The 12,339-nt window shown below is 44.9% G+C and overlaps 2 protein-coding genes and 1 non-coding gene across 5 annotated transcripts in view; 2 read left to right on the plus strand and 1 right to left on the minus strand.

Moving 5' to 3' along the window:
• The window catches only part of LOC143661327 (uncharacterized), a 128,461-nt gene that overhangs the window by 34,853 nt on the left and 81,269 nt on the right, over nucleotides 1–12,339 (plus strand). The gene's annotated exons all lie outside the window — the stretch shown is intronic.
• THNSL2 (threonine synthase like 2) overlaps nucleotides 4,778–12,339 on the minus strand; it is a 101,182-nt gene continuing 93,620 nt past the window's right edge. For all 3 annotated transcript variants that reach the window (XM_077134875.1, XM_077134877.1, XM_077134876.1), the window contains 4 exons: nucleotides 9,467–9,615; nucleotides 9,235–9,360; nucleotides 6,392–6,543; nucleotides 4,778–6,053 (listed from right to left, as the gene is read on the minus strand). In XM_077134875.1, the coding sequence (XP_076990990.1) occupies nucleotides 5,798–6,053; nucleotides 6,392–6,543; nucleotides 9,235–9,360; nucleotides 9,467–9,615 (683 nt within the window). In that variant the 3' untranslated portion in view covers nucleotides 4,778–5,797. The remainder of the gene's footprint in view (nucleotides 6,054–6,391; nucleotides 6,544–9,234; nucleotides 9,361–9,466; nucleotides 9,616–12,339) is intronic.
• Nucleotides 10,856–11,046, plus strand: LOC143661827 (U2 spliceosomal RNA). Its single transcript, XR_013164871.1, has one exon. It is a non-coding gene; the product is annotated as a U2 spliceosomal RNA (small nuclear RNA).

Raw genomic sequence — 12,339 nt, forward strand, 5'->3', positions numbered from 1 at the left:
GGTCACTAGTTTAATTGTAGAAGAACACATTTCATTTGTATTATCTTCAGCCTGCAATGATGGTGTTCTGCTACATGGGAAAAGCAGAAAGGATAGAAAAATAGGCCAGTGAAAACATCTTCATTCAAACTGGGGTGAAATCTGCATCTCAGAATCTCTACCCTGAAATATTACCTGAACCTAACATCTCTGATTACCACCCTTCAGGTAAGTGACTGCCCACTGTACCACCAATGTGTTGACAAATGCACATATTAAAGGCTAGACATAGCTATCATTTGGCTGACTAACTCAAAGCTGGTTTTTCTAGGGGATCCAGAAGAGAATCAATGCAGTTGGGGCACATATTGGAGTGGGCAGCAGGTCTTGTGAGGGTGGTTCTGGACCACCGGGGCACAGTTGCAGATGACCCACCCATTGTGTAGGGTGGTGGTTTCCTTCTGGGAAGCTCTCCTGGTCACTCCTGGCCCATTGTTACTCGCATGGGCTGGAAACCTCCAGCACTTCACCCAAACTCACTTGGGCCTTTTAGGTTGCATCACTACAGGCCCCTCTGTGGTTCTTCTAACTCTCATGGACTCATTCCTTGGTTATCAGCTGACGTTCCTGATGCTAAGAACAGTCTGGTCCAGGCACAGGGCTGTAGTTTCCTGGATGTTATGAAGAGGTACATCCATTTCCTATTTTTGCTGTAACAAATGACACAAACTTCATAGCTTAAAGGAACACAGATTGATTGTCTTACAGTCCTAGAAGAGAGTCCAAAGTGGTCTCACAGAGCTTGGACCAAGTTGTCAAAAGGGCTGTGTTCCTTATGGAGGCCAGTTTCCTTGGCTTTCCAAGCTTCTAGAGACTTCTAGAATGTCCACACCTCTTGGTTTGCAGTCCACAGCCAGAAATCACATCATTCTGACCTCTGCTTTGTCACATCTCCTTAACTGTCCCTCTTACCCCCTTATTTCCCTCTTTAAGACCCTTGAAATACCCTTGGATCCATCCAGATTATCAAGATAGGCTCCTCATCTCTAGAATCTGAAGTTTACCACATCTACAAAGTCCCTTTTTCCCTGTGAGTCCCTGGATTCACAGGTCCTTGGGTTAGGATGTGGCCTCTAGAGAAAAACCAACATAATGTGGAATCCTGGAGTTGCAGGTGAAGGAAACCCATGCAGATCGCCTTAGGCCTAAAATAAAAAAAGGTGGGTCATATAATTGGTGTCAGTACTCTCACCAAGACTAATGCCAAGCTGGTAAGCTGAGGCCCCTGGATGCTGAGGTAGGGCTGGTGCCAGCTGAATCAGCACACCACTGCAGGACACCCAAGCCAGGACTATTCTGAGTAGGAGAAGGGGACTCCCTGCATTTCTCCAGAATGCAAGTTCCCAGGGTGTGACCTTGGTGAGGCTCTGCCATTTGGAGAAGCCTTGAAGAAGAAAGCTGGCTTTTGAGGAGAAGAAAGAGTTGCTCAGATAAAGAGAAGTACTGATGACATTCTTGTAAGGCCTTGGATCCACCTCTTTCCCCAGTTCCCAATGAACTCCTCTGCCAATGTTATTTTTTACCTAAAGCAGTGTATCAATTTACTTCACTTGAAGTGAAAGGACTGCCCATTGACCTAGTTTTTCTCCATTTGTCCATCCCTACATCCCTTCTCCAAACTTCCCTGCCCTGCTCTGGGCCCAGAAAGGCTAGCCTCTTCTTTCCTATTCAACCAATGGTAGGAGAGAGAGGCAGGGGTGTTATTTGGCATTCTCCCACCCTGCCTGACCAGGGCGAGGTCCTTTTGGGTGGCCGCCCCACATCCCACAGCTCCAGCTCTTGCTGCGCCAGTCTAGCCATCTCCCATGCTGCCCTTTCAGACTCACAGGCTTCAACGGCTTCCTGCAGTTGCCAGTCCCCAGGCATCTCACATACTTTGTTGTCCCTCTTTACTCTAACCCCATTTTGCAAACAGTTCCGTCATTAAATTCTCATCAGGTGAGCCCTGAGGACGTGCTTTGTTTCATGTCCACACATCCTTGGCAGATACATCTTTCTAATGCATGTCCCATGTCTGGTCACCGGAACCTACTGAGTCAAATTCCTAAATGCTCTGGAACCTTTTTGTTTCTCTCCATCCTAGAAGGTACTGTCTTGGTTCATGCCCCAACAAGTCCTGCTTGGATGATTCCACTCTCTCCAGGGTCAAGTCGACTTTTGTAACCAGTGAGAGAAAAGCCAGGGTAGAGACTCTGGGCCCTTCTTAGCCTCAGCTCTGGCCAAACCCCTCTCACATCCAGTCTTCTGGCCAAGCCAATGATTTTGGGTGCTTTGAGGTCAGCAGGAACATCAGTCCTCCAAGATGTTTTCTTTGGCAACCAGTTGCCCAGGGCCTGGAGCTCACATGTCGCTGCATCCCTCCTCATTCTGCAGTCCTGGGTTATGGGGTAGCTACCCCGCAGGGCAGGGAATCTTCACAGTGCAGCTGGTAGCAGTGCTTAGCCCTGCTTTGGCTGAAGGTAGCTAGGCTGTGCAAAGAAGATACATTTAGTTCCTCTTCATCATTGTTTTCTAAAAAGGAATATGAGAAATTCATAGAATGGGCAATGCAACATCTAGTAAAGGTGGAAAAGTGCTCTGGTGATTGAGTATGGACTAGATTATACCCAAATCAAATGAAATACAACAACAAAAAGCACTTTATTTGCCCAAATAACAGTCTGTTAAATAAAAATAAAACAAATCTCAGGTCTGGGGAACTTTACCTTGTGTGGCCACAGCCACCAAAACGTGCTCTGCACAGATAACTAGGCCCCTAGAGCGGAGCGCCCTCAGGTGGTGAGAGGCCCACAGGACAAGCAAGAAGGGACTGGAGGAAAATATTACTGATTCCACTAGCAGCAGTTTATTCTGTTTATTTCAAGCAGGCTGTGGGCCCTAAGTTCTCTGGGTACCTGTACCAAATCCAAATCCACATAGAAAATGAATTCTCCATTTCAGGCAAAAACACACAAACCTTCCCCTCCAAAACCCAGAATTGTTCCCTGGGAGAGCCGGCTCAGGGGGAGACTTTGAGAATTTTGTCAGATAGCTGGCGGGTTTGCCAAGGAAAAGACTTCATCTCTTCACTGCTATCTTCTCCCTGTGGCTGGAGAGTTGAAGGACCTCAGTTCCACCATTTATCAGGTAGGTGGCCCTAAGCAAACCTCCTTTCCCTCTGCAGCTCCCCACCTGCTCCTGGAGGTCAATTTCTGTAAGCTTCACAGAGCTTCAGCTAAGTGTCTGTGTGTCAGACCCAACCCAAGCTCCCTGAGGATTTCATTTGGATGTGGTTTGCATCATTTCATGACTCCTCACAGTAGCTGTGGGAGTAAGTCCTGTATTGCCCATTTTCCAGAAGGGAAATCTCAGGTTCAAAATCATGGATTTGTTCACTAGAGCCATGTCTTCAAGCCCCATGTTTTTACTTTAAATCATCTGCTTTTAAAGAAAATTCATCATTAAAATAACAGTTCCACAAATTTAGTTCCTTGCAAAAGATGCAAACAATATAAATAATGAGAAAATCTTCACTTGACCCCTCACCCAACTCCTGTTCCCATGCCAGAGGGAATGGCTATTATCTGGTGTTCCAACCAGCTGGACCTTCTTCTATGTTCACCTATATATGTGTATATGTATATAGATAATTTTGTTTTATATTTTAACAAAATGTATATGAATAACATCATACTATAGATATTATTCTAAAAATTGCCTTTTTTTAAAAAAAAAAGAAAGCTTTGCCTTAGAGATATTTCTGTCAATACATAGGGATCAACCTTGTTCATTTAGTCAACTGCAGATTATTTCAGAGTATGGGCGCACCCAGTTTAACACTTTTTGACTGACAGACATTTGTTCCAAGGTTTTGGCCATTGCATCTTTTACATGCTGCTTTATATGTGTGTAAACAGTTCCCGTGGACATCAGGAAATTCATGTTGAAAATATTAGTGGATACAACCAAACTCTAGTTCAGGTTACAATTCCACCACTGATGGGAGAATTTTTCTCTTGCATCCTTACAAACACTTGATGTTATGAATCTTTAAATATTATCCTGGTTTGATTTTTAAAATGTTATCTCATCTCACATGAGTCTCCCCCCCCCCCCATTACTATGTAGCACATTTCATAACTGTCTATGAATGACCCAATCTCCTTTTTCCTTGACTTGTTGGCTTTAAGGATTTGGGAGGGATCTTTAAAGTTTTCCTATTAACCCTTTGTCTGTGAGCCACAAATGCTTTTTCTCTACATTGTTCCTTGCTTTAACATTCTCTATGTTGTCTTTTCCATATAAGACATTTTAAAGTGTCAAATTTATTAGTCTTTCCTTAGTGACGTTCCAATCTTCTTTGAATCTTCTGTACTTCAAGTTATTTACCTACTGTCACAGTCTATTTCTATACTTTATATGTGTTTGTTTAGCACTTTATCATTTTTTGTGAGTGTTATACTGGAGGAGTCTATTATTTTCTTTCTGTTTCTCCCAACCATGAGTTTTTACTGAAGTGCAGAAGTGCTTTTCCTAAGTGTGCCTTAGTTCCCTCACTCATCACCCCCCTGCAAGGCTCTGCTTCAAGCATAAGACCACTCTGCTGCCATCACAGGGTTTTTTGTCCAGAGCCCTGGTACATATAAGAAAGCCACACAACCACATGTGAATGCTACAGCTGGCCTTGCAGGCATTTCATAAAGGGGTGTTTGGGTTTGCTAAAGCTGCCTGAAAGCAATATGCCAGAAACGGATTGGTTTTTATAAAGGGAATTTATTAAGTTACAAGTTACAATTCTAAGGCTGTAAAAATGTCCAAATTAAGGCACCAACAAAGGGGACTTCACTCAAGAAATGTTGATCGAGTCTGGGGTCTCTTGGTCACGTGGGAAGGTACGTAGTGACATCTGCTGTCATTCTGTCATGGGTTCTGGTTTCAAATGGCTTTCTCAGCATCTCCAAGTTCTGTGTCTAGCTAGGGATTTGCTCTCTGTGTCGGCTCTGAGCTTTCTCTCTCTCCATAAGCTCTTTTAAGGACTCCAGAATTAAGATCCACCTTGAATGGTCAGGACCACATCTCCATGGAAACAATCTATTCCAAAGGCCCAACCCACAATAAGTCTGCACACACACACAAGATTGGATTAAAAGGGCATTACTTTTCTGGCATATGTAAGAGTTTCCAACCAGCAAAGGGGGTATGTTTTTAAGGGCCACAAGGCTCAGATTTTTGGGAAGGAGACCGTTAGGAAGGAAACTGCTCACAGACTTGCAGAGCCACCATCACAGTTGGCAAGCACTTTTATTCTAAGGATTCCCAATATTTATTCCCAATATTAACACAGTAGAAACCTCCAATAAGGCGGGCCAAGATCTTTGGGTCTGGATGGGGGCGCAGTTAAACTAAGGCTGAGACTGTGAGTCCTGGGCCTGTGCTAAGTCAGTGAATGGTGATCACCCTCACAATTTTAGGGGCTGGGCCCAAATTCCTGGAGCCCAGGTAGACCAGCTGCTCCAGGCTCTACACTTGCAGGTCCTGCAGCTTTCACAGGAATAGTGGGGAGGCACTTCCAGCAATCATCCACATTCCTGACCCAGCCTCAAAGCACAGCATGGTTGGAGCACAGAGCAGTGAGGAAATGGAGCAAAGCCAGCTGACCCAGATGGGAAGCATGCCCCAGACCTGGCTGAGTAGCCTCCTGTAGGCTTCAAACATCAGCTTCTCCTGGGAGAGGGTATACAGGGCAGATGCGGGGGCACACCTTCCTGAGTGCCGCGGCCTAGGAGGGGATGCTGGCATGGACCCTCCACTGCCAGCTCAGGGCCTCGATGGTTTGGCGAAGCATGAGCGTCCAGTTGTCATCTCTCTGCATAGGAGTGCAGCGTGTCTCCTTGTCCTCCAGGGCCAGGATCTCCATGGGAACCTCCAGAGGCAGCCCAGCTGCCCGCACAGCTTCTGAGAACTTGGCTGCAGAGGCAGGGGCCAGGCAGCACCGGGCGGTATGGTGGAGTGAGTTGGGGAGGATGGGCAGGAGGCTAGATGGAGGAATGAGGTATAGGAAGGATGTGAAGGAGGGAGGACGACGAGGAACAGGAGACAGTGGGTACAGAGGAGAGGCAGACAGAGGATGGGTACTTTGAGATTGTCTCTACAATAACTGCCAGTCCCTATGCTCCTCCCCACTGCAGGCCAAGCCCACCCCCCACCCCTCAGAGGCTCTCCCTGTCACCTCTACCATGGGCCTGCTGGTCCTACAGTGCTCAGGGCACATGGTTCTACATGGCACTTATGATGCTGCATTAAAGCCATTTCTCAACATGCCTGTCTCCTCTCCTTTGGACCCCTGACATTCAGAGTCCCCCGGGAATTGTACCTGGGTTGCTGCAAATCCATCTGCTGGTAATGGTGGCTCACAGCCACGGCTGAGTGGGGGCACAGCAAGTATTGGTTCTCTTCCCAGCAGCGGATCATGGTCTGGGTGATGGCCTCATCCGACACTGACTCAGACGTCACTGCCCCTGAAAGCTGATGGGACCCAGCCCCCAGAGATGCGAATAGGGCTTAGGAGAGGGTGGTGGCTGAAAGCCTACCTCATGCCTCCCAACCAGATAAACAGCAGGCATTTGAAGGGAATGAATGCTCAGCTGCATTCAGATTCAGCTCAGAGAAAATTCTGATTCCTACCTTTGTGAAGGTTTAAACCTCTGCAAACAATTTCAGCATCAACTACAATGCAATGCTGACTCCGATGAAGCTGGGTTGGGTAAGACCACAGGGGAGAGGCATACTCTCAAGGCTGCACCTCACTTAAGACACCAGCCACAAGTTTGGGGGTTCCTGCCAAACCCTCAGTTTCCATAATTTTCCAGAAGAACTCAACAAACTGAGTAAAACTGCTCTGTTTATTAGTTTGATTATACTAAGCAAAAAGGCACAGAAAAGCAGCAGCTAAAAGAACAGAGGTATAGGGTGAGGTCTGGGAGAGACCCCAAATGGGAAGCTCCTTGTGTCCACCACCTGTGGGGTCAGGACACTTGACTGTCCCAGCAAACTGACATATACCTGACAATCAGGGATGGTTGCTGGAACCTCCACGTCTAGAGTTTTTATTGGGGACTCATTGCATAGGCAAGATTGATTAATCTGGGTGCATGTGGTTGAATCCAATCTTCAGGCCCCTCTTCCAAGCTGAGACCAGGTGTCAGAGTTCAGGCTCTCCCCACAGGGCTGGTCTTTCTGGCATGGCCAGTACCCGCTCTAAGACCACCTGGGGAGGCCAGCCCCACCTTGAGTCATCTCATTAGCATAAATGATCAGGTATGGTCCTGAAGGCCCGTCATGAATTCAAAAGATATTTCTATCATGGAAATGCCAACGATGGAGAGGTTATTCTCCAGAAGCCTGGGAACAGAGGCACTACCTCTTTTTGGAGGCCAAATTCCTTAGGCTACAATCTCTTAAGAATCATATCTGGTTTCCGAGTTTTAAGTTGATGCACTCAACTTGGAGGAAGGGTACATTTGAATTTTAGGCAATAAATTTAAGTAGGATTTGGCTCAAGAATCAGCAAATTGGTATACAGTTTTGTTCAAGGACCTGACAAAGCCTGGCTGGTTGAAGGCAAACATTTCTGGTTCTTCACTGGCCTACCCCTTTTCTGGGGTTGTGAAAGCCCCTTTTATCAGTTTCCACTCAGCTCACCGGGTACCTCCTGTAGGCAGGAATGCCCTTCTCTGAGCTTTCTGAGGATGGTGGATTATTTTATAGTTCTCTGGAAATTTACTGCATCTTTATATTGGGCCAAACACCCCACATGTACTCACCTACATCAGAGACCCTATGCTGTTATAGGTTGTTCATATAGCTACTTCCCCAACTAGGGTTCCCAAAGGCAACAACTGTATTTTATCTATCTTCATATCTCCAGCACCGGGCCCAGTTCCTGGCCCATAGTAGATGTATATGAAGGGAACGAGTGAAAAAGTGAATATGAATGACTTCCCTCAATGGAAACATCTTTCCTGGATCACTTCTACCAATGGAGATGGCTCCACTACTCCCAGACTCTAGAAACACTGGTTTATAAAATATACAAGCCAGATGTACTCTCTGGAAGGCAGCTAATATTCCAGCAGATGGAGTGTCTCTTGTACTTATAGTCAGGGAGAGAATGAAGAAGCCAGGAATAGGACACCTGTCTTTATGGAGCACCTCATTTATGCTGGGAGGTGGTATGTGGATGGCAAAACAAACCATTCATCACATTCCTCAAGTAATTTGAGCTTTGATTGCTTCAAAAGAAGAATGGACTTCAGAAGATTGAAGGAAATTCCACCCCAGTCTGCATGGGGCTAAGCACAGTTCTGGGAAACACACTAGGACAAGGACACCACCATGCAACATTATGTCCCATGGAAGGAATAGCAGAAGGGACCAGGAAAATGAAGTGAGTAAATGAAAATTCTCTTCAAACATGGGAAAAGTACTTAAATAAAATCAGACTGCACACCAGTATGCAAGCTAGAAGGAGCAGATTCTAGGTCAACACGAATAATTTGTTAATGATCAGAGTTGGTGTGAGGCAGTTAGGCATGCCCACTGGAGGCCACGTGGTGGGAATGCGGTAGAGAAAATTAAAGACAACTTCAACATAATAAATTATATTATTTTTTTACGTAAAATAAGTGATCATCAACACACTGCATTAAAATAAAAGCAATCCTTCTCAATAGATTGCTAGATTTCTCTTACGCTAAAGGGAAAAAAAAAACTGAACACATACAATGATCTCAGCTCATAAAGATGGACAAAGTGGCTTCTTATGGTTGGAATTTAACTACAACGATAAAGAAAAATAAATCATCGCTAATGCATATTGCCAGGAAGTATGCAAAATGCTTCACAAGGATCACTTGACTTACATCTAACAACAACCCTAGGCATTCTCAACATCCCCATTTTTCAGATGAGAAAATAGGGGCACTGAGTTAGGAAACTTGAACAAGGTCTCATGGCTGGCTCAGAGGTGAATCCCATCGGACTCTACATCAAGGCTCTCTTCTGCCTCTCCTCATTCATATATTAATTCACTTAACAGGCCTGTGGGCAGGTGCTCAAGGAACAGGAGAGCAGGTCTCTTGACCAGACTTTCAAACACAAAGTCTGGTTTCATGGTGGCATCCTTTCCTTTCCACTGGGGTGTAGGTACGGACTGACCTTGCCATGTAGTTCCTTGGGCAGACTCAGACTTTGGGTTCTTTCAAACTGCTCCATGAGCCTCCTGGTCACCTGGCCATCAGAGCCACTGAGCAGCCAGAAGATCCTCTCCATGTTGTAGGGTACCTGAGCAGAGGAGCAGGGTCCTGGGTCCATGCTGGTGTCAGCCCTGGGCCAGCCATGCCTTACCCCACACCTGGGCCCGACCTGGACACATCCCCACTAACCCCACCTGGATGTCCATGGCCGATGCCAAGGTTGGCTGGACAGCCTCAGACACAGAGAAGTCCCCATGCTGGATGGTCCTGCAGATTATGTCATTGCAGTTCACAGCCGCCACCAGGCGAATGGGCAGGCCCATGCTCTGTGCGATGCACCCGGCTGAGGGCAAGAGAAGAGGAGAGCCATGGTTTCTTCCATGGGGCACCCAAAGCACAAGCCGCAAAAGGAAAAACAGATGACACGGATTCCATTGAAATTTAAAAGTTTTTGACTTTTGAAGCTTTTGTGCTTCAAAGGACACTGTTAAGAAAATGAAAAGACAATTCACAGAACAGGAAAAAATATTTGTAAACTAGACAACTGATAAGGGACTTGTATCAATAATATAACAAGAACTTTTACCACTCAACAATAAAAACAGAAATAACCCAATTTAAAAATGGGCCGAGGTTTTGAATAGGCATCTCTCCAAAGATATACGAATGGCCAACAGGCACATGAAGTGATGCTCAATGTCATTAATCATCAGGAAAACTCAAATCAAAGCCACAATTAGACACCCCTTTACACCCACTACGATGGCTATATCCAAAAGGTAATAAGTGTTGGTGAGGCTGTGGAGACTCTGGAACCTTCCACACTGCTGGTGAGGGTGTGAGATGGTGCAGCCACTTTGAAAAATAGCTGGCAGTTTCCTCAAAAAGTTCAGCTTAGAGTTACCATTTGCCCCAGTAATTCCACTTGTGTAGAAATGAAAACATGTCTACACAAAATTGGTACACACATGTTCATAGCAGCATTGTTCATAATAACCCAAAATGGAAATAACCCAAATGTCCAGCAACTGATGAATGGATAATCCAAATGTGATATGTAAATACAATGGAATATTATTCAGCAGTGAAAAAGAATGAAATACTGATATGTGCTTCATCACAGATGAACCTTGAAAACATGATGCTGGGCGAAAGAAGCCTCTTTTAAAAGACCACAGTTATGATTCCATTTATATGAAATGTCCAGAATATGCAGCTCCATAGAGACAAGCTGTAGATTAGGTAATGAGAAAAGCTGGAAAAACTGAAAATCAAAACTCTTTTTAGATCCACCAGAGAACTGAGTTCACAGGGCAACCACTGCCCAGAAAACTGTAGCTACTACAGCATCTGGAAGGAGCACTTAAAGGGTAGCTGTCTAATTGCCTGAGACCACCTGGAGGGATAAAAACATCTGAAGGCCCAGCCTAAGGGGTCCTCCAATTTTACCTCCAGAAGTCCCACCAAATACCACTGTGGAGATCAGAGAAGGACCCCCTCATGCTTTTGGCAGGCGGAGGGGTAAAACAATCATTTTCAAATATGCCAAGGGCGTTCTGTTCCCTTTTAAAATATCCTGCCCCATTGCTTCTCAGCCTTTTGGCTAAGATCAAGGATAGTATCTGTTCTTATCAGTTTAATATCTGATATGTTCTCTATCTGAGGATGGTATATGAAGTTGATTTTTGGAAGAGGGAGTTGGAAAACAAGCTCGCTCCACGCATTCCATGCATCATTCTGGTATTGCAGTACTTCCAGCAATGGTGCCCATCCCTTTTTGGGATATTATATCAGTTAAAAGAAAATAAAAAAATGTCCTGCCCTCAAGGGAAATGATATAACCAGCACATAACCAACTGGGTTTTAGCAAAGCTTAAGCTACATGGGGAAGGGAAATACCCAGCTCTAGCCCCTTCCAGCCTTCCTATCTCACCTAAACTGAGGTCACAACCCAGGGGCCCAGGCCCTCCGAGAAACTGAGATCACAGGAGTATGGATGGTTTCCCCACATCACCTCCACCCATAACACACACACCTTACGCAAACCAACAAGACTCCTGGTTAGTAAAAGCTGGACAGAATGACAAGGCTCAGGCCCTGTTTAAGAAGAAGTCTCAAGAAAAACCCAAAGCCAACAGGAGAGAAAATGAGGACATCAGAGGAAATCGTATCCGCTGACATCTACATCTACAGCAAACAGTAAACACAGTCTAACTCCTAGCCAGGTAAACACAAATCATCACACTAAGGACTGCTTACCGCAGTTCCTTTACCCAATACAGCATGCCCGGCTTTTGACAAAAACACTAGAAGGCACATTAAAAGGCAAAGAAGGCTATCTGAAGGGGTAGAACAAGCATCAGAACCAAAATCAGATACGGCAGAGACTTCTGAATCATCAGGCTAGGAACTTAAGAGAACTATGATCAACTGTGAATGGATTTAATAGAAGAAGTAGACAATATGCAAAGCAGGTGGGTAGAAAAGAGAAAGATGGAAACTCTAAGAAAGCCTAGAAAGGAAATGCCAGAAACCAAAACCAGTGTAACACAAATGAAGAATGCCTTTGATGGGCTCATGGTGGAGGAAATATCAGTGAGCTAAAGATATGTGAATGGAACTTTCCCAAACTGAAAAGAAAAGAGAAAAAAAGAATGGGGGGGGGAGCCCCAGAACATAAAAAGACTGTGGGGGCAATTACAAAAGGTATAACATGTACAATAATGGAGCTATCAGAAGACACAGGAGAAGAGAAGAAATACTTGATGTAGTAATGATTGAAACTTTCCCCAAATTATTGAGAGACACCAAACTACAGATCCATGAAGTTCTGAGAATACCAAGCAGGAATAATATAAAAAAACTCTAACCTGGCACATCACATTCAATCAGCATAAAATCAAAGCCAAAGAAAAACATCTTGAAAGAAATCAGAAGAAAAAGTCTAAAATTCAGTATGCAGAGAAATTACCCTTTAAAAGTAAAGGAGAAATAAAGATTTTCTTAGACAAAAGTCGAAGGAATTTGCTGCTATTAGATCTGTCTTGCAAGGAAGGTAAAAGTTTTT

This window comes from Tamandua tetradactyla, chromosome 17 (assembly GCF_023851605.1).
Source record: "Tamandua tetradactyla isolate mTamTet1 chromosome 17, mTamTet1.pri, whole genome shotgun sequence".
NCBI classification, from domain to species: Eukaryota; Metazoa; Chordata; class Mammalia; order Pilosa; family Myrmecophagidae; genus Tamandua; species Tamandua tetradactyla.